Source organism: Lemur catta, chromosome 3, assembly GCF_020740605.2.
Source record: "Lemur catta isolate mLemCat1 chromosome 3, mLemCat1.pri, whole genome shotgun sequence".
NCBI lineage: Eukaryota > Metazoa > Chordata > Mammalia > Primates > Lemuridae > Lemur > Lemur catta.
The window spans coordinates 58,559,349-58,581,476 of record NC_059130.1 but is presented as its reverse complement, the minus strand read 5'-3'; the positions used below and the strand labels follow the sequence as shown (position 1 = coordinate 58,581,476).

The following is a 22,128-nucleotide window of genomic DNA, read 5'->3' as shown; positions in this document are numbered from 1 at the left end:
ATACAAATCCCATCAAAATACCAAGGCCATTTTTCACAGAATTAGAAAAAACAATATTAAATTTCATATGGAATAAAAAAAAAAAAGCCACAACAGCCAAAGCAATCCTAAACAAAAAGAACAAATCTGGAGGCTGACATTACCAGTCTTCACATTATACTACAAGGCTACAGTATTAATAACTAAAACAGCATGGTACTGGTATAAAGGTAGACACATAGATTAATGGAACAGAGTAGAGAACCCAGAAATAAAACCATATAGCTACAACTGATTTTCAACAAAGCAGATAAAAACATACACTGAGGAAAGGACACACTCTATTCAATAAATGGTGCTGGGATAATTGGATAGCCACATGCAGAAGAATGAAACTGGATCCCTATTACTCACCATTTATAAAAATTAACGCAATATGGATTAAAAACTTAAATGTAAGGCATGAAACCATAAAAATTCTGGAAAAACTGTAGGAAAAACTCTTCTGGACATTGGCCTAGGCAAAAAATTTCTGACTAAGACCCTGAAAGCAAATACAGCAACAACAAAAATAAATGAGACTTAATTAAACAAAAAATTCCTGTATAGGAAAGGAAATAATCAATAAGGTAAATAGACAACCTACAGAATGGGATAAAATATTCGTAAACTATACATCCAGAATCTACAAAGAACTCAAACAAATCATCAAAAAAAAAAAAAACCCATTAAACAGTGGACAAAAGACATGAACAAATTTTTTTCAAAAGAAGATAGACAAAAGGACAATAAACATATGAAAAAATGCTCAGCATCACTGGTCATCAGATAAATACAAATTAAAATCACAATGAGATACCACCTTGCCCCTGTCAGAACGGCCATTAATCATAAGTCAAAAAACAATAGATGTTGCCACGAATGCGGTGGAAAGGGAATGTTTAATGCTGTTGGTGGGAATGTAAATTAGTACAACCTCAATAGGAAACAGTATGGAGATTCCTGAAAGAACTAACAGTAGATTTATCATTTGATCCAGCAATACCACTACTGGGTATCCATCCAAAGGAAAAGTCATTATATCAAAAAGGCACCTGTACCTGAATGTTTATTATAGCACAATTTACAAACGCAAAGATATGGAATCAACCATTATCCTAAATGAAGTAAATCAGGAATGGAAAAACAAATACCATATGTTCTCGCTTATAAGTGGGAGCTAAACAATGGGTATATATGGTCCTAAAGTGGTATAATGGACATTGGAAAGAAAGAAGGGGGGTTCCTGGGAAGAAAAATCAAAAATTACCTACTGGGTACAACGTACACTATTCCGGTGATGGGTAAACTAAAAGCTCTGACTTCAGCATTATACAATTCATCCATGTAACAAAAAACACTTGTATCCCATAAATCTACTGAAATTTAAAAAAAAGCAATGAAAACACTGTAAGTTCATATTGTATGAAGGACTACAAAGGACTTACAAAATTTCTAGAAGGAAAAAATTCTAATTCTGAATGTCACTGCTAAAAATGGCAACTATTAAGACAAACTGTAATTTTGATTTTTAAAATCTTTCCTGACAAGAAGCAGCCAAAATTATTATATTACTATTAATAAATAAGTTAAAGGTGAGAAAAGAAACATCCTGCTACTTCTTGCCATATATATCACTTAGATTCCTGCCATTTCCTCTACTCATTCCTAAATGACCGCTGGCAATAGGACTGTCAATTTCAAGTCCTCCACTTCAAACTAATGGAGTGTTCACATTTAGAACAAAAACAGACTTGAGATTTATCAGTCCGTGCCTCACTCAGTGATCTAAAGGAAACTAAAACTGAACACCAAGATGAGAAAACTTACCAACTTTATAAACCAACAGACGAAGAAAATCTTTCTGGTTTGGGCAATCTGTTGCCTTTCTGTTTTATATAGGAAACAAGCTTTAATTACTATACACTATACTACATAACACTATGTCTTTCCCACAAAGACAGATCAGTACCTAGAAAATAAATTGGCCCTTGGGAATATATGCCAATCTACAATGAATGAAATTCTCTTTACAGTACATGACATTTTAGAGATATAGAGAAAGAAGGGTTTAGAAAGGGTAAACGAGATTTGGATGTATCTCCAATTTCCTTCTGGAAAATAATCTTTTTAAATAATAGTTTAGTACCTTAAAGCTTGAAACGCCATCATTTTATTAAAATAATTTTCTTTGATGATAATTTTTTAAATTTCATATTATTCTTTCTCATAAAGAAATTTATTTAAAAAACAGTCCATGACAATTTTTACATAAAGTCTACATAATTCTAAACAGCCAGTAATTTATAATAATTTTTTCCAAGAAAAACAAAGTACATTTCTAATGCAAAAAAAAAAACTTAAGGTAAAAAAAAAAATCACAGTCTTAGAATTTCTCTTTTAACATTAAAGATATTTTCCCTCAAGTACCATGCAAATTAGCTACAATAAAAACATCTTAATATGTAGAATAAATGTACACCTTTTAGCTAATTCTAAATACAATGATAAAATTGGACTGTTATAAACCAGCAAAACAATGTTAGATGCTCATTTTACAAGTTTCTCTAAAATGTACTCTATGCTACTGATATTATGCTACTAATATATTGTTATTTATTCTGTACACACAAACTTTATTTCATGGTTTAAAAAGATTTTTTTCTGTCTTCCATTTTCCATCCTCCAAAAGTAGTATTATGGAACTGAAAATGATGCCATCATCTTTAGTGAAGTCTCATCAGGTTACATGTATCTCTGGGTTGATTGAGAACTCAAATATCTTTTTTCTCAGAAAGTATAAAAGCTTCTTTCCTACCTCTTCTTTGGTACACATGCAAACCAATCACTCCTTGGATTTGAGTAAGTTGGAAAATTTTTTCTGGTTATGAAGCAGCCAAGAACATACTTTCTGGTTTCAAACAGACCAAGCCTGAGGTTATATATCCTATCGTAACCATGACACCTAGAAATAATCTTATGCATTAAAGTTAATGTAATTTTGGAATATTCACTTAACTGCTAAAATTGGAAAGTAAATCATTTTTTTTTTTAGTTGAGGCAAAGAGACAGTCAACTTCATAAATCTTATTTGTAGTGTTGAAAACATAATATCCTGAGAAGCAAAAAGGACAAAATGATACAAGAGCACTATTCTAAACATATAGTTTTTTTCAAGCTACTTCTACTAAGTAGACTAAGTTGTCATTACACAATACACACCTGCACAAACACACATATATAGTACCTTTAATTTCGTATTCTCAAAATTTAAAGTTTCATTTTCATATTCAATTGAGTGAAGTTTTCTACGAATTTCTTCACATGAATTTTTTCCAAGGTCTTCCACTTTCTTCAGGTCTTCCAAAAGATTAGTGATTTGCCTTTATAAAATGAATGATACATTTTAAGTGTGTTTCTGAAATCACTTTGGTAGGTGTTTCAAATAGGGAACATACAAAAAGTAAATACAACTTAAAGAACAAGGGAAATAGGAAGAAGTAATCTATAAGGTTACCACCAGAGTAAACTTGATTAGAAATATTAATAATATCAACAAAAAATTATACAACATGCTCTTTGCTATTCAATAAAACGTCTAAAGGTACACATGTCTTTCTCATTCATACACACGCACACACATACACACAATTTTAGGGACAAGGTTAAAGAAAAGGGATCAACTGAGGCAGTAACAACTAACCTTTAAAGCAAATTATATGTAGTAGTTTTCAATGATAAGACTGAAGAGAATATACAGAAAAGAAAACATTTAAAATCAAATATTCAGGGTTCATTATTGTTCGGTCATCAGTAATACACTTCAAAGCATAAAACGTAAGTATATTTACTATTGATCTTCTTTGTTATGCATTTAAGTCAATTTAATTACGGAACAATAACCTTTAGGATTTTCAAATCATTTCTGTATTCTAGTATAAACTTTGTTATATATTCTATCTTACACATTCTTGTTTAAAAGAGAAATATCACTTCCATTTAAGACAAAGGTAGCATTAACATTTACTAAAAATAATAGATGACACATACTCAAATACCAAATACCTACAAGTTCAAAATGTGAAACCAATGCATTTTTAATGAGCAATCATTTTTATTGTTTCTTAGAGTAAGAAAAATTTATGGAATTATAAACAGCAAAAATATCAAATTATATAAATAGCCCCTTTACCACATATAATCCAAAAGAATCAAAATAAAAACCACTCAAAGAGGAAAAAACCTAAAAACACATCTTATTAAATAGTAAAAAGATCCTAAATTTTTTCTTACTTTTTCATTGTTTCGATCTGAACTTCCAATTCAGTTTTTTCTATTACAATTTCCTCATAACGACTTTTCCAGGCATTGGAAGCTGAAATTGTTTCAGACAATTTGGCTTCCTAAAAAATACATAAAGTACTCATCTTATAATTTTAAGACATTTTTGTTTTGCTCAGATCCCCAAATATAAATACATTATAAACAAGGAAACATTCTCCTAAAAAAGTACGGAACTTTTAATACAGAAAATTTCAGTGTACAACTTTGAATACAGGAAAATTTTAAAGTAAACTTTAATGAAATACCTATATTGCTATTATTTTATATGCACACAGTGGAAGTTCCAACTTAACATTTTAAACAATATTTCATAATTAATGAAGATAATTTTCCTCTTCACTGAGCTTTTAATTTTACATTCTATATAGAGAAGATGATAACAACCACGTAAGCATCAAAGGATAAAGAAGGCCTCTATGGTATACATAGAAACTGCCTCCAATTCCACAACTCTGTAACATTTAGTAATGTAGCCTTATTTTTCTTTGTTATGATGCCAAGCTCTGTTTTGTAGAGGTCACCCCGTCAGCCTTCAAACACTGCTACTGTTAGCAAACAGATAAAAGTAGTAGTAGTGACTCATTCATTTTGAATATGAGCTCCTGAGGTATGGATTTTTGCCTGTTTTGTTTGTAGTTGTATTTTTAGGGCCTTGAACAGTTCCTGAAGCACAGCAGACACTCAATATATAACTCAATTGACTCTCCATAGATCTACCTAAAGAGCTGTAGACACTGTGTCCCTGTCTACGTCCTACAGAAAAATAAACTCACTGGAATGCAACAGTGCCAGTAATTACAAATCAAAATGCCTGAAACAGTAATGACAACATTTAACAGTTATTGGGTACTTCCTTTCATTCATCCAGTCATTGAACAAGTATTTATTAAGTATCCACTATGTGCAGGACACTTTTAAAATTTTTTTCACAGTAATATGTTTGATACACTGAACAAATAATGGGATTCTGTTTTCATTTTATATAAAATGAATTTTAATATAAATTATGAAGTATGAGTTGGGCATAATACATATTATGAAATGTGAATTTATATTATAATATAAAGATATTTATAAATTTTACCAATAAAAAAGAAATTTATACATTAGAGATGAAATTATTACCTACTTAATTAGTATGATATCCTAGATGTAGAAACTAGTCAATGATTAAATCACCTCCCTAAAGGAGACTTTTTGAGGGTGACCTACTTTTTCTCTCTGCTTTAAAGAACTGGCACATCTAAGCTATCAGAAGCAAAATTAGGATCTATCCAATTTTCACAGGAAATGAGATAATTCTTCAGTGTGGAGAATAATAAGGCATTTAACATCCTGGCCCCTAGGATATAAATGTCAGAATCAGTTGTCCCTAGCACTTTCAAAATGCTGATTTCCTCTTTTATCTGCCCTTAGAAACATGCAGATATAAAGCAAAAGCCCCCTTCATCTTCCCTTCCACTGCGCTGAACCGTACCTGAACTAGTAACTAGTGACCTTCTAATTACCAAAGACCATGGACCCTTTCAAATCCTCATTTTCCTTATCTCTGTGTAGTACTTGGTAAATTTCAGGCATTGTGTAGATATGAGATGATATTTTATCGAACTATTATTTAGCTCCTGCTGCTAAACTGTTCATATCTTGAATTTAAGATATTTTTTTAAATTATGGTACCCTCAGACGAATGGGATAAGCAAGCTCCTGCCTCCTGGGACTTGATATTCAAGTAGAAGGAAACAATTAAAAAAAAAAAAAAAGAAGCAAACTAAAAAAGATAGCTTCAAATTACAATAAATGCTATGAAAAGAATTTAAGACTTTAATATGATTGTTGTAAGACTACTTTAAAAGGAGTGATTAAGAAAGGCCTCTCTAAAGAGATGTCAATTGAAAAGACACCTAAATAATTTAAAAAAGAACCAGCTATTGTGAGCCAGGGAAGAACATTAAAGCCAGAGGCAGTAGCAAACAAACAAAACAACAAAACAAACAAACTCCATGCATTAGAGGAATAGAAAGGAGGCATTTTGCAGTGCCTCAATGCAAAAACGTAGTGAGGCACTCTGCTTACCATGTAGTTTCTTATTTATCTCTCTCCATACAATCATATGAGATAAGGAGTATTACTATCCCTTGTTTTATAGATAAGGAAATTGAAGCTTCGGTTAAGTTCCTTATCCAAAATCACAAGGCTAACAAGAAGAGAAGCCTTTCTATACTATTATCTGGGGTGTGGGTGATACTATTTAAAGAGGAAAACCCCAAGAATGATAATGACTCAATTAGTTTTACCACTTAAAAATATTTTCAGGCATTCAACCAGGTCTACAGTCTTCTAGACTTTGAACCTAATCTTCAATGTTTTGATCTAGTTAAATTCTTCTGAATGTAGATTAAATATTAGAGCCTTAGAATGTTAACACTTGAGCTTATAAAATATTGTTTTGTTTGTACAGGTTTTATACAAGTGTTTCCATTTCTAAAAGTCTCTAAAAACTCTATAAGCCTTCATATAAGTCTTAAGGGCTGGGATACTAGTGAGACATCAAAAAAATTATTAATTTATAATTGAATAAATATAACAATTTGTCAAAAACAACAAAACACTAAATCCATTTTTCAACTTTGTACTATATCCAAAGATAACTTTCACATGGTGTGTTTATGCAGCATATGGTTTTAAATGCATTACAGAGATTAAAGTAATTACTGATAAAGTCATATGGTCTAACAACATAAATCAGCATTTCCCAAACTGGTGTTCCTCAGAACAAGTTCCAGGAGTTGCTTTGTGTATAAAAAAGAGTTCTGTGGTTAAATAAGTGTAGGAAACTCTGACTTCAATACCCTTCATTAACAGTGTTTTGCTGAAAGCCTTCTCAGGGCCTTTAACATGCTAATGTGCACTATAAGTTTTCGAGGGGAAATACATATGAAGTGTTATTCTTAGTTGGCCATAGAAGCTTTATATGGGGGCAGGGGTGCGGGTAGAGAGAACACACTTAACATTTCCTTTAAGTACAATTCCCAAGAAAACAATGACATAATTCAATATGCAACTTTGACACTTTATGTAACATTTCATAATAAAAGATTAAAGCAAAAAGTATAAAGTTTTTCTAGTATCAATAGCATTAAAAGAATAAAATTACTATATTAAGCATTATGACATTAACAATACATAAACTAAGTACACAAAATGTATCTTTAAAAAAAAGAATGTATATACTTACCTGATCTCTAATTTGGGAAGTAAAGTTTTCAATATCTCCTGTAAAATGTTCAAGCCTTTGTTTGTAAATTTTAGATGCCTTTTTTAGAGCGATAGCTTTTTGCCTACTTGCTTCCTTCATTGCTACAGCCTCATGCTTATTCATTCTCAATTGCAAGTTCCATTTGGCTATCTTGGATTCTAAGCTCTAAAAAATATTAGCAACAATTAAATTATTTCAGAATTCCAATGTCTATGCAAACATTGTAAAAATATGTACATAATCTTCCACACAGACTTTACCAAAATGATTAATCATAAGATGAATAAAAAGCAAAACAGTAAAGAAAGGTGACTTCACCAATGCTGCTTTGTAACCAGTTAAAGAATGCAAATTTAAAACATATAAGTTTACATCAAACTAATGCTACCATTACTAAAGATACTAAAACTGGTGATTATGGTACAAACACCAAGTTCCTTAAAACTTCTGTGATTAACTAGAATATTAGAATTAGTTCACAGATTAACTAGATTTAGTGCACATCTGGTATATTATACATAGTACTAGCTAAAAAAAAACTAGTTAAAAAAACATAATCAAGCTAGAAACAATGTAAATATTTAATAACAGGTACCAAAGCTCAAAGGAATTGCTAGCTCCCCAAATATATTAAGACTCTTTAGTTTGAAAGACAAAGACTTAAAAAAGAAATGATTAAAATCTACAGATCATGAAGGGTATAGATGAGATAAACATAATTTACCAAATTTTAATTTACTAGCATTAGGGGGCATGCCCTGACACTAGAAAAGGTTACATTAAAGACAGTAAAAGTACTGATTTACCCAGTGAGTAGTAAATTTGTGAAAGTCACTATTCTAAGACCAAACATGGATTTAGATAAATTAATGACTATCAGATTCACAAGATTAAGGAGGGTAAAAAGATGTTTGAGAACAGGCTTCTATCCATTGCATGTGATACTGTTAATTAATTAGCATGACCATCTCCTTGATACATATCTCGGGAATATAATGATATCCATTGCATGTGATAGTGTTAATTAATTAGCATGACCATCTCCTTGATACATATCTTGGGAATATAATGAGAGAGAGACTATTAGGCTGGGTGAATGAGGGATGGGATTAACTCTCATATTTTTATTTCAAATTATTTTAAAACATTGTATTTAAAGTATTTGAGTATTGAGGAGCTAAGAATTTAAAGACAAGATTTTTATGCCTTTACATTTTGAAAGCTCTGAAATATTGAGAAGAATGTGAAATTATTACAGAATGTAGTTTGGTCTTCCATTCCTTAGACAGCCATTTTAATTTAAAAAATTTTTTTCAAAGGAGTCACAGTAAAATCTGGGGCTTTTAAACCCCAAGATCAACAAAAACTATGTTTCTTCCACTAAAATCGAAATTAAGAAGTACATCTTAAGATTTAGACTTGAATTCTTTGAAGAGTGACTAAGTAAACTGAGAAGCAATACATTCTTAAATTGTCTTTAAATATATATCTCAAACTAAAAAAAAAAATCCAATGAAATGTAATAAATAGCTGCAGAAAAACAAAGAGCAATACAGTAATATCACTGTCATTCTTCTAACTATCCACAAGGTGTCATCATTGCACCATGGATATCTGCTACACTTACATAAAAACCTTTTAAAACATGAAAGGTGAGGTAAATTTTTAGTACGGTTCCAAGCAGGACTTTCTCACTAGATTTATCAAATTCCATGTTTAAGCACTATCAGGGAGTATACTGAAACTATCAAATTATTTTTACAGTTTCAAAATAAAAAACCTCTCAATCATTTGCTAAAAGTATAGACAGGTAAAGTTGGTAATTTGTGTTTCCTATTTCGAAAGAACTACATACATGTTGCATATTATACAGATAATTATTGTCTCTTCTAAAAGTACGAAAATGTTGCAATTCTAATTGCTACAAAGATCTAGAAATAAAAATTGGTTCAAAGTAGCTTTAAGATAGTTCTCAGTGGATTACAATGTAAATTTTTAAAAGATCCAATATAATGAACTGGCTCAACAACAGTAAAAAATCTGCCAAACTCAGTTCATTGTGTTTGTACGCTAAAAAAACCAAAACAAAACAAAACTTGTCAAATCTAAGTCAAAGAGCTAAATTCTGACCCACAATTATTTAATCCCTTAAAATCCAAAAGTGTGTGAGAGGAAATGTAGGAAAATCAGTAATGTAAGGCAGCTTCTTTTAATTATTTAACACTAGCATTTTTGAAAAGGAATTTGAACCCAAAAGTATTAAACAGAAGAATTTCATAGTAAAATCTTAGTTTTAGCCTTATATTCTTTTTCCAGATTATCATAGATATAAAAAATAAATTTACCTTTAAAAAACTATTTAATATTTTGTTTTTAAATGGAAGAAAATATTTTCAAAAACTTTCCCCACTGTTATTTGAGGACATAATTAAAAACTGTGTAAGGTAAATTGTGGTAGATGATCATCCAATGTGTTAAATCACCTATCAGATATGTTAAATCATATGCATTCTCTTGTATTTACTATGACATAGCACTGCAATACCAAATCCAGTTCAATCTGCAGTGCCCAAGGATATGAATGCACAAGGAATCTACGCATTGGAAAACACTTAAAAGAACATGAAGTAGAACAAAGGACAAAATTTACATCCTCCATAAACCTGCTAATGTCCTCTTGATGGGCAAAAGCTTTTTGTCACTGAAGGAAAAAAAACTCACAAGTGCAGTTTTGAAACACGTGCTACAAGTTCCAAATATCTACTATAATTCAGGAGTGCAAAAGCAAACAGAAATCTAACTCAGAAGTCCTCACACTCAATGGGGTTTGAATCTGTGTACACTTCTCTGAAGGTAGGAACATTGCTTCTTTTCCTTATGCAAAAATAAATGACAGGAGATCCAGTTGGCTAATGTTATACGATAGCAACCTCACCTTATCTCAAAGTGACTTTGACTCCAAAAGAATAATTAAACCAAAAAAATGTCCCTTAATTAGACAGATACAAAGATGTATAACATGGGGATTACTCAATTTTCTGAACATTAAATCTAGGTTAACTGATTTTAAAATTATGATTAGTAACAAAGAAAAACATTTATTGACTGTTTATTAAACGTGTGAGAATATGTATGTATGTATAAATGTAGAAAAGAGAGTGAATAATATACATCAAAATGTTAACAATGGTTTTGGTGTTTTTAAGCTATTTTTATTTTCCCATTTATATTTTCCAAATTTTATAAATTTTCCACAATAAACATAAGTTAATTGTATAATGAGAAAGATTTTTAAAGTTATTCAATCACTATAAATCCTTCCTAGATTGGCACTAAAAAGAGATTTTAGTACCAATATAAAATTGGGTTCAAATCCCAACTTTAGGTGGACCAAAAGATTTACCTTTAAATATGTATTTCCCATGGCAACACTTAAAATGAATTACTTTAAAATCACCAAATTCCAGAATTAAGGAATGGCATTATAGCTTTTCGTTAATTTTATCATTTAAACTATAAAAATGGATAAATATTTATAACCTTTATGTATTCTTTTAATTTATCATTCTCTGCTTCCTTTTTATGAATTTGGAGCTGTAGTCGTTCATGTACTACTTTTACTGATTGAGAAAAACGGTTTGCTTTCAAAGCATTTGCCTGTAACAAAGAGAAAAAAATGTGTTATTTGCTGTATCTCAATAATTTTAATTTTATCCCAATTTAGACAATCTAAAATGCTGATAAAGAGCAAAGCACTGCTTTACATAAACTGCCCCTCCAATACAGATGCTTTTCATGTAAAACTATGGAAAAGTTTTCTCCTCCCATCCTTTCATTTAATGGCTCCTGATAATTATCTCTTTTTAAAAATTCCCATCTGTCCTCCTAAGTAAAATTAAGGGTGTGTATATAATGCTCCTACAAATGCCAAAATTCCTTAATTTGTCCCCAAATTGAAATACAATACAAATTCATAAGTGTTCCTAATTTAGAGTGATTTATACCAAGTAGTCTACATGAAACATAAAAAGTAAATAAATAAATAAAATTAAGATGTTATATTTGATAAATAAAATTTGCAAAATTCCAAATAATCTAGAATTTTTAAAAATCTTTCTGTGTTTATTTCTGAGGACTTGGGGCCAGGATGGGAAGAAAGAGAAGAAAGAGTCAAAATTAAGAAAATATAAAAAATTAAGCTCAAAAGATCAAAATTTGCTTACCTTTTCATTCTGAAACAAACAAGAAAGTTCTTGGATATAGGTCTCCTTCTCAAATACCCTCTTCTTAAGATTCTTCACCTAATATAATGTAAGATTTAGAAATTTTACAACTTGATTAATATTGGTTAATTTTTTAAAACAATGCAGCATACAAGTAAACAAAAAAGGGCGAAACGAATGGATATAAAGTGTGAAAAGACTTACAGTATTTTCATTTTCATCATCAGTTAAATTCTTTAACAACATGCTAGGTAAATTGTCTCCTGTCTGTGAAAAAAAGATATTATAAATCAGTGTACACCAACTATATTTCTCTACATAAAAATGTAGAAGGTGGAATAAACACCACTCAAGAAATCAATATGGACAACTACTATGCACACTTCTGATTTTTAAAAGAGTTAACCATTGAAAAAATTTTTGCCTAAGTGTTCCAAATCATTTTTTGTTCAAAATTTATGAAATTAGTTAATTTACTAAATTAATCTCAAAAGAATGCCTCAGAAAGTATAGGCCAATAATATATAAAAATCGCAAAACTCCTGCATACAAAAGAAACTCAACACATTGTTGTTTATAAATAGGCAAGAATTATAAACCTAAATTCTAGCAATAAGAAATTTCTTAAATAATTACAGCAAATCAATAACAGAATTCTATGTAGTCATTTTAAATGAGACCACAGAATAATGTTTATTCATTTTTAAGGGTCATATTCCTGCATTAGAATGTGAAAAGCTATAAATTCCTTTCACCCAAAAGCACATATGCATGTACATGTAATCCAGACCTAGATACACAATTTCAGACGGCTCACAGACTTCATGAAGCCCATCCCCGGACTCTATAAGGGTCTACCGAGCTCAAGTTACAATTCCTCCCTATGAAACAAATATTTAATATATGAGAAAATACTGATATGTTTGTAAGTATAAAAGTCAAGTTACAAAACAATAAGAATAGTATGATCCCATTTTTCTAAAACCACACACACATGACACATACACAGTAATGGAACACAAGACTGAAAAAGACATACAACACAAAGTTAACACTTGACAGTGACTTTTCACTGAGTACTGAGATCAGGAAAATTATTAATATTTCTTTGCTTATCTGATTTTTCTATAATGAGCATGTAACTTATTACCAAAACTGTTACCTAATATTAGATGATTTTTACAATTCTGAGAAAATGTCATCATACGAAAAAGCCAAAGGGGATTCAGAAGAATTTAGTTGATTTTTGTCATTAGCTCAAGATTTTTCAGCCTATCACAGAAGTTAATTTCTTCAACTATATTTGTCCTAAGACTCAAAAGAAGTAATAAACACAAAGAAATAAAAATTATTGATGTAGAGGTCTTTTCACCAGTCAATATTTTACATAAATTTTCAGGGGATTCACAGACCCTAGTTAAGACTTAACAGATTATATCAGGTTAAAAATCTTGATCTTATACAATTTCTTTATCCTACAAATGAGAAATAGTAGCAGAGAACAAAAATACTAATTTATTCTTTTAAATATTTTTAACTTACAATTATACCATGCTTGACCATGTGTCTATAAAGTTAGGCTTAAGTTAAGTCAGTTTTTCCCAATAATGAGGTGACATCCTCTCATCTTGCTCCCACTCTCCCTACATTTGATGAGATGGGCTGAAATTGTATTATGCATGTGAGCAGTATAAAGGCAAGAAAAAAAGTGGTGAAGTACTGTCCTAAATCAAAAGGAAACCCTGTCCTACATCAAAGGGAAATTATATATATTTATGTGTATGTATAAAAAATACATGTATGACAAGCAATTCCACTCCTGGGTATATATCCAGGAGAAATGAAAACATGTACCTGCACCACAACTTTGTAAATGAATGTTCACAGCAGCATTATTCATAGCAGCCAAAAAGTGGAAACAACCCAAATGTCCATCAACTGATGAATGAATTAAAGTGGTGTACTCATACAATGGAGTATTATTCAGCAATAAAAAGGAATGAAGTACTGACATGCTACAACATGGATGAACCTTGAAGGCATTATCCTGAGTGAAAGAAGGCAGTCAAGAATAACCACATGTCATATGACTTTATTTATATGAGATACCCACCATAGACACAGAACGTAGATAATGGTTGCCTACGGCTCCTTTTAGGAGTGGGTGAGATGGGAGGTGAACTGCTAACAGGCATAGGGGTTATTTTTGAAGTGATGAAAATGCCCTAAATTGAGTGTGGCAATTGCTGCACAACTCTGTGAATACAATAAAAAAACCACTGAATTTTATATTTTAAGGGGGAGAAATGTATGGTATGTGACTTACATCTCAAAAAAGCTGTTACCAAAAAAAAAAAAAAAAAAAAGTGTGCATGCATAAATATAATGTACATACGAGCTTAAACTCTAAAAATGTATATTTTATTATCATCAGTTAAATGAAGTATAACAAATAATGAAAGTTTTGGAGAAGAAAAATAAAAATACATTTTCTCTAAAAACATGTTGTTTTCATGTAGAACTATTTATGAAACATTAAAAGTAGGGGTTAATTTAATGAGTTCCATATCAAAGTATTATTTCCATTTCAAATATACCAATACTTTAATTTCTATAGTTGGAGAAATAATATATCCTTCAAGTGAGAAATATCAGTATTAAATGAATGCTTAGTGTTGATGCCTTACTTGTTTGTAGTCTGTCTTTGTAAGAAGATGTTCTAAAGCCAATTTTACATGTTTAAAAGTGTCTAATTCTTTTGTTAATACTTCCTTCTGTTCAGAAATCTTCTTCAAATTGGATGCAGAAAGAGTAGCCTGACAAAATATAAGAGTACATACACATTTTAAGATCTAGCATTAAGCATAACACTCTAAAATATAATACTATTATCAAACAATAATTTTTACTAGTAACAAAAGCATTCTTTTATGCAAAATAGTAAATTTTGCAAAGTTTATTAATAGTTCATTAAATTTGTTATATAGTACAGTAAGTAAAATGAAATCAAAGTAAGAGCTTAAACTCTAAAAGTATTTCAGGCATTTATTCTAATAAAAGTTATAGAATGCAATCTGTTTTTGTCCCTAACTCAAACTTTAGTATGCCAAAATTTAAAAATAGCTTTCTATTACAATTAAAAACTATAGAAAATAGGTATATTTCATCTCTCGGAAGATTTTAATTTTAAATTCACTCTTGACAAAAGCTAATTCTATCATTTAACTCCAGGTAAGTCAAGCATGAAGATAAGCAGTTTCTAGCTTGGCCTCTTATCCGGTAAATGCCTGAGATTATCTTTTAGGAAAAGAATTAAAGTTAATGACACAGGAATAAAAAACACTAATAAACCCCCATTTTTGGTATCAAATACCTGTATGTGAGAATATCTACTTAAGATATGAAACCTCAGTTAATGCATTCTGAGTATTATACTAGCTTTTCATTTTATTAGATATTCACAAGTCATATACTCACATTTTCAAAACTAATCTCTTCAATGGTATCCTTAAGTAATGGCAAAAGTAATTCTACAGAATGGGTTGCCAATTCAGCTTCCTTAAGTGTTGCTTCCAATTCATTCTTTTCATTTAGAATGTGCTGCTTCAGGCTAATTACAAGTGGAAAAATAAAATTTAAGTTAAATATATCATATAAAATATATGTGAATTATTCAATTTCCCCTTTCTGGTATATGAAACAATTTATGTGAATATATGTATGTCTTCTTTCTTCCCTTCCTTTTCCCGCCTCCAAACTCAAAAGATTTGCTTTTCTAGAACTTATTCCAAAATCTTTTCTTGAAACTTACTGTTTTTCAGAAAAACAGTAAGAATAAGTTAAACGAATGAATACAAAAAATTAAAGCTCTCTAGATATCTAAAATATCCTTCACATTTGGCTTTAGAATACATTATCATGTTAAACATAACTGATACTTATCTTGATTAAGTTTTATCTGGATACTACTATTACTGTAAGACACATTTTTGTCACAGTTTTGCATACTGAACTCAGAGTGCTTCTTACAATCTTCATCAGCCAAGAAGCAGTCCTGACCTCTCTTTGCACATACCCACAATTTATAGAAAGAGCTACAAAGAGGGATTGGAGAGTTGGCAAAGTAGGAATGTTTAGCAACATTAAGAGCCCAGAACCAAAAAACTTCATTTCATTTAAAGATGCTCCTAAGATATGCCATATTACCAACAACGTACTCTTAATAGCAGGGACAACTTTGAGCCAAAAAGTTGGCTCAAAAGAGTTGGACTTTGTGTATAAACAAATTTTGAGAATACCTTAACTAATCTATTCCACTTACATTTTACTTTTATATAATCACAAGTTATTTGAATTAAAAATCTATAAGTAAGTTGGTTGGCACATTTTCAATATTTATAAATAAAATTCCAAGTGATACAAAAACACTGTACCATTCTTTAATTGACAGCTTTCCTTCTTTATAAAAATAATGTAATGGTCCATTAACAATTGATGGCATCTTAGAGGTTAGGCCAAAAAGTAGGTTGTGTTCCTAAGTACCATTGGCTTAAAGTAATGGGCCTAAGAAGATTCTGGCTATAAATTTGATACCTGTCCCTTATTAAAAACCATGGGCAGAAAGTCAAGAATGATTAAATATGAAAAAATATCATTTTCATTTATAACAAGTTAAACCAGTAGCTGGACTGTACTATCCATAGTGCCAGTAGTGGTATTTTAAGATTGCCACTGGGGAGGGGGGTTGAATCATATAAATAATAAGTGTATTCCCTACTCTAAAGAAGTAAAAAATGATAAGTGTTAGTTATATAGTAATTAATATACCAAATGACAGTGAATTAGTACTCATTAACTACATTTCTGATATCACATATTATTTCTATTTTCATTTATCTCAGTTAAAAAGCTTTAATTTATAAATTCTTAAGGTTTTCATTTTCAATTGCTTTCATTAAGATTCAAAAAAACTAGCTAAATTAAACTAGCTAAATTCTGCTAAAGGAGCGCATTTGTAATCAGATTAAACAAATATATTTTAATAAATACTAGATTTGAAGATATTCTTGAAAGAATGCTGTATTTGCTTCAAATAATTTACATCATATGCAAAACATGAAACCCTGAAATCAGAAAACTAGATTTCCCGATATTGATGAGAATACCAGCTGAGACGACTTTCACTGGCACAAGCCGGTAAATCTTCTTTCTCCGATCTACATTTAAGATGGGAAAAGAATTCTTCTGAATGACTTCCATTATTTGGAGGCTTTTCCATAAATTCTGTAAATGGATTTACAGGTGGCTTCCACAACTTCTCCACATAAGCTGAAAGGTAGGAAATATTTTAGTTACTAAACTTATCATTTCAATATTCTTTTCTTCTATCATTACCCTTTAATAAGATAAAGATCTTAAGGACGTCCAAAAGAATAACATTTCAAAGATAAAATCAAAATTATAACTGCTACTCATTGTTATACTAATTCAAAATAAGTATCAAAATTGCATAACAACCATTCAACAACTGTCAATTTCCAAACATTGTTTCCAAAAGGCCTGGTATTTTCTACATAATTACAAGTCTAGATATCTTTATTAATGGTCTATTTCTTGAAGTATTACAGTACTATTTTAATCCAGTGAGACTAGAAAATTAATACTAATACCATAGGTTAACAATGGTCCTCAGTTCCATTAAGCCCATCCAATAAAAAATACATGTTATTTATGCCTAGAACCACAGAAATTCAACATACTTTTGAAAGTATTTGGCAACAATGGCTACAAATATGTTATTCTTTTAAAAGTAGACTTTTTAAAATTAAGTTCCTTTATTTCTATTCCCAGCTCAATCTAGGATATCCTTTGGTGATAATGAATAGACAGATGACATTACTTCCAAATTTTACTAAATGATCTAATTGTTTTCACTGAAACTTGGAGATGTCATTTCAAAAACGTGAATATTTATGAATTTCTTCAAAACTACTCCATTTTAAGTAATGACTTAGAGCTTTAGCACCATTACGGTTGTGTTTTCACAACTCTAATAATATATGGTAATGTGTCTCCCTGACTTCATGTTTACATAAAATCAAAGGTTATAAAGTTTTCTGCATTTTTGTCAGATATTTCTTTGTGATTTAATTTTATTTCCTATATTACAAAATATTTTATGTTCAAGAATTTTTAATACCTAAGGTAGATGTGAAATTATAGGTTGAAAATTACTCACACTAATTAGCAATTCAGAAATCTTCTGAAATATCTATAAAATGTACTTATTTTTGTCTGAATATTCTATATACTACAGAGATAAATATTTAGGATACAGGCCAATGAAGTATGCTCACATTTTTCAAACTCCAGCAAATGAAGTCCAAAGGGAAATGCTAAATAACCTACATATAGTCTAAAATGATCCACTTGAATGCTGCAAATGTGCAACATCTATTACTAGGGTATAACAATATTTTGAGCTACCAACAGACTACAAGAATTACAAATATACAGATATACAAAATCAAATGAAAAAACAAACCTAAGAGTTAAGAAGAATATGCTCTGGATTTGTTCAGTTGCAATAGCTACCCGACTCAGAGAGAAACTGGTATTTATCTGTCATCCATTCACTTGTTTAAATATTTGTCTCTCTGTAGACTGGAATGTGAAGAAAGAATGTCCTATTCATATTTGAATCTTCAGCACCTACAGGCCTTGTAAAAGCTAAGCAATAATTGAAGGAAAGGGCACAAGAGAGCCCTTAATGAATACAAGGAATAAAAAGTATTTCTTTTCTTTTATTCACCCCTTGAATCATCTTTTTGGGGGTCATTTAAAAAAATCTTTCCTATATTTGGAATAAAAGTTTTAAAAATAATGTAAGAGAATAGAGATCTTCAATGTGTACAAAATATTTTATGAGATAAGATTCAGCTTATCAGTATTTTTTTAACAAATTTGTCCTTACTTCGGTTCACAAGATAAAGTCATAAAACAAAATATTTCTGCTTCATCAACTATAATTGGTAACTATGTCTTATCTTAAACAGTAAACAAAATTAACACATTGTAAAAACAGAGATTTTAGATTTTACTTCAACTTTCTAAAATGTTATCTTCAAAAGCAAAAAACTGTATAAGTCTCAGATATTTTCATAGGAATTATCAACAATCATCTTCTCCAGGTTAAGGATTGTTCAGAGGAGATTCCAAGGTACTCCAATATTTTTGTGTTGTGACAATACTATAACATAAAATATATATGTGCTGAACACAAACGTAATCATTTTCTTTAGCATAAAAAGTCCTATCTTTACAAAAAATGCTAGCATTTTAGTGGACCAAATGTATTCTTGTATAGAAAAGCAGACATTTTACAATAAAATGTTTTCAGTTACACAGAATATACTTCCGACAAATGTACTTTTGTACAACTTGTCACATATTCTGCACATGTCTAATGATCATATCCTTAAAGATTAGCAATTTTTAAATATTCTAACATGTTTAAAGAATTAAATTTCCTATGTAGAGACTACTTTGCCAGTCACCTGCCAAAAGAGCATGCACTTAAAACTTTTTCCAGGAGTGCTCCTGGGTTACACTGATCCAGCTACACTCACTAAACTATGTTCCATTTTGGCCAACAACAAACATTTGAGGGATGGCTGTTCGGGGACAATGATACCAGCCGTGGTCAGAGAAAAGAAAAATCATCATCCATGACTTTCCTTAGCATCCTTATAGACAAAGTAAACTAAACCAGCATCATATAAATATATATTTAAAATTAATCTTTCAAAAGAGAAAAGCATATGAATCCTGAAGATTTTAATTTGTTTTGCCAAACACCAATTCTTGGGAAACTAACTTCTACTGGCTTCAAACACAGCTTCTCCTGAAAATTTCACCACGAAATATTCAACAAGGAACACAAAGTAGATGTAGGAATGCTGCCTTTTTCTCCCACTATTCTGGATACTACTAATCAAAAGTTTACTAGGGTTTCGTTTTAGACTCCATAATGAAAAGGAAAAATGTATAGGAAACTTGGAAACAGGCAAAAAGTAAAAATAACTAGAGCTGGAAAACAGACCTTATGAGTAAAAGCTACAAAAATAGGAAAAAAACATTTTCTGACAAAGAGAGGTTAGCTTAGATAACTAATTAGCTAATGCCGTTCTCCAATAAATAGAGTATAGAGAGATTTATATTTAAAAATAGGCTGCACACAAAAAAGAATGAAATACTACCATTTGAAACAAGATGGATAGAACCGGAGAACATTATGTTAAGTGAAATAAGCCAAGCGCAGAAAGACAAATATCACATGTTCTCACTCATATGTGGGAGCTAAATATTAAAAACAATTGATCTCATGGAGACAGAGCAGTAGAACGATGGTTACTAAAGGATGGGAAGGGTAGCAGAGAGGGAAGCTGGGATAAAGGGGGGATGGTTAATGGGTAGAAAAATATAGTTAGACAGAATGAATGATATTTGATAGCATAACAAAGTGACTAAAATCAGCAATATACTTTAAAATAACTAAAAAAAGTGGAATTGGGATTTTCCTAACATGAAGAAATATTAAATGCCTGAGGTGATGGATACTTCAATTACCCTGATTTGATTAATACACATTGTATGCCTGTATCAAAACATCACATGTACCCTATAAAGATATACAACTACTATGTACCCATAATTAAAAATAAAATTGTTTTAAAACTATAATAAATAAATAAATAAATAAAATATGGGTTGCAGATTGGATAATATGGGGAGAAAAGGTGACAGCAAGAGTGACTGGTCGGTACAACATATAGGATACGTACTCCAAGGCCCAAGTCCCCCTCTTTCCCAAAGTATTGTCCTGATTCCTCCATACCATCAAGAACTCTAAAGAACTAACAGTATTTTTAGGATCATATAGTTTAGAATATAATTGTTCCATAAATGCTTATATTTTAGTTTTTAAAAAAACTTACTACTAACCTTGTAAGGGTAAATATGATACCCATCACCCTCTGCCCTCAAAAATTGCGTAACAGTGGGGGGCCTAGATTAGGTTCTCAAATGTAAGTTAGGGTGACCAAATCATTTACTGTTCACACTGGGGCACTTTTGAGATGGAGGAAGTCCCATATAGATCCCAATTACCCGGGAGCAGAATGGACCACAGGTGTTTAGAATATTGTCTAATTCCAAAAAAATCAGCACTCTTTATTACATAAACAGAAAGCATTTTCCTTTCCTTCAACATCATGACAACTCCTGTCATTTATTGAGGAGGACACTGACTGACCTTAGAAACATTATTTCACAAAAAGTTTGACAAGGTTGTTATTAATATTCAAAAGCTATAATAAGGAAACTAAGTCCTAGAAAGGTTAAATAGCTTGCTAAGATTACAAGTAAGGAGTTGGCGGAACTCAGTTTTGAACTAAAAGCCATGAGATACTAAAATATAAACATATATAGAGAAATCTACAAAGCAAAAAGTAACACACAAACTTGCCTTAATTCAGTTGCGTTTTAACTGCACTCATAAATTCAATTTAGATTCAATTTAGATTCAGCCAAAAGATGAAAACTGTTCTGTACAAGGAAATGAGGGATGAATAAGGTTGAGCTACTTGAAGGCACACACTGCAAGTCTAAAGAGAGGGCAGAGAGTGACCAGACCACTAAAATCCATTGTGCTAAAGGCTACGACAGGAAACTCATGGAGTACCACAAAAGTATGCAGAAGGACAGCCAATGTTAACTGGCAGAATCCTGGGACACCTCCCAGCAGACGTGGAACCTCAGTTGAGTCCTGCAAAACAAATCCGACCTAGGTGAAAAGGAAGAGAAAAGGCATTCAGGTAGAGGGTCCAGCACTGACAGGCGCACAGAATAGTGAGGGGGTATGACCTGCAAAAGGGGGGGTGGTAAGAGGACGGTGGACACACAGACTGTATGCTAAGCTCAAGAGCTTGAATTTTTTTCCCAAAGGTTAAGACACAACATTAAATAATTTGAGCAGGGGAATGACAGATCACAAAAGCATTTTTAAAAGATTAATCCAGTGGTAGTTTGAAGAATAGACCAGGCAGACAGAAACGAGGAAAGTGGAAGCAGTGAAACTGGTTACTTAGGGCCCCAGAGAGATGAAATTTCAACATTCTTTTCTTATAAAAAATTCTGAAGAAGCCAAATAAAAATTGCTTCCACTGGTGATAGAAACATGAAAAACAATGAAGGAATCAGAATTAAAATGCCAGAAAACCAAGAGAT

At 31.0% G+C, this 22,128-nt stretch overlaps 1 protein-coding gene across 11 annotated transcripts in view; it reads right to left on the bottom strand.

Moving 5' to 3' along the window:
- The window catches only part of ODF2L (outer dense fiber of sperm tails 2 like), a 44,553-nt gene that overhangs the window by 20,260 nt on the left and 2,165 nt on the right, over window positions 1-22,128 (bottom strand). For all 11 annotated transcript variants that reach the window (XM_045547610.1, XM_045547606.1, XM_045547615.1 and 8 more), the window contains 9 exons: window positions 17,007-17,169; window positions 15,319-15,451; window positions 14,529-14,657; window positions 12,046-12,108; window positions 11,842-11,919; window positions 11,159-11,275; window positions 7,598-7,783; window positions 4,312-4,421; window positions 3,266-3,401 (listed from right to left, as the gene is read on the bottom strand). In XM_045547610.1, the coding sequence (XP_045403566.1) occupies window positions 3,266-3,401; window positions 4,312-4,421; window positions 7,598-7,783; window positions 11,159-11,275; window positions 11,842-11,919; window positions 12,046-12,108; window positions 14,529-14,657; window positions 15,319-15,451; window positions 17,007-17,119 (1,065 nt within the window). In that variant the 5' untranslated portion in view covers window positions 17,120-17,169. The remainder of the gene's footprint in view (window positions 1-3,265; window positions 3,402-4,311; window positions 4,422-7,597; window positions 7,784-11,158; window positions 11,276-11,841; window positions 11,920-12,045; window positions 12,109-14,528; window positions 14,658-15,318; window positions 15,452-17,006; window positions 17,170-22,128) is intronic.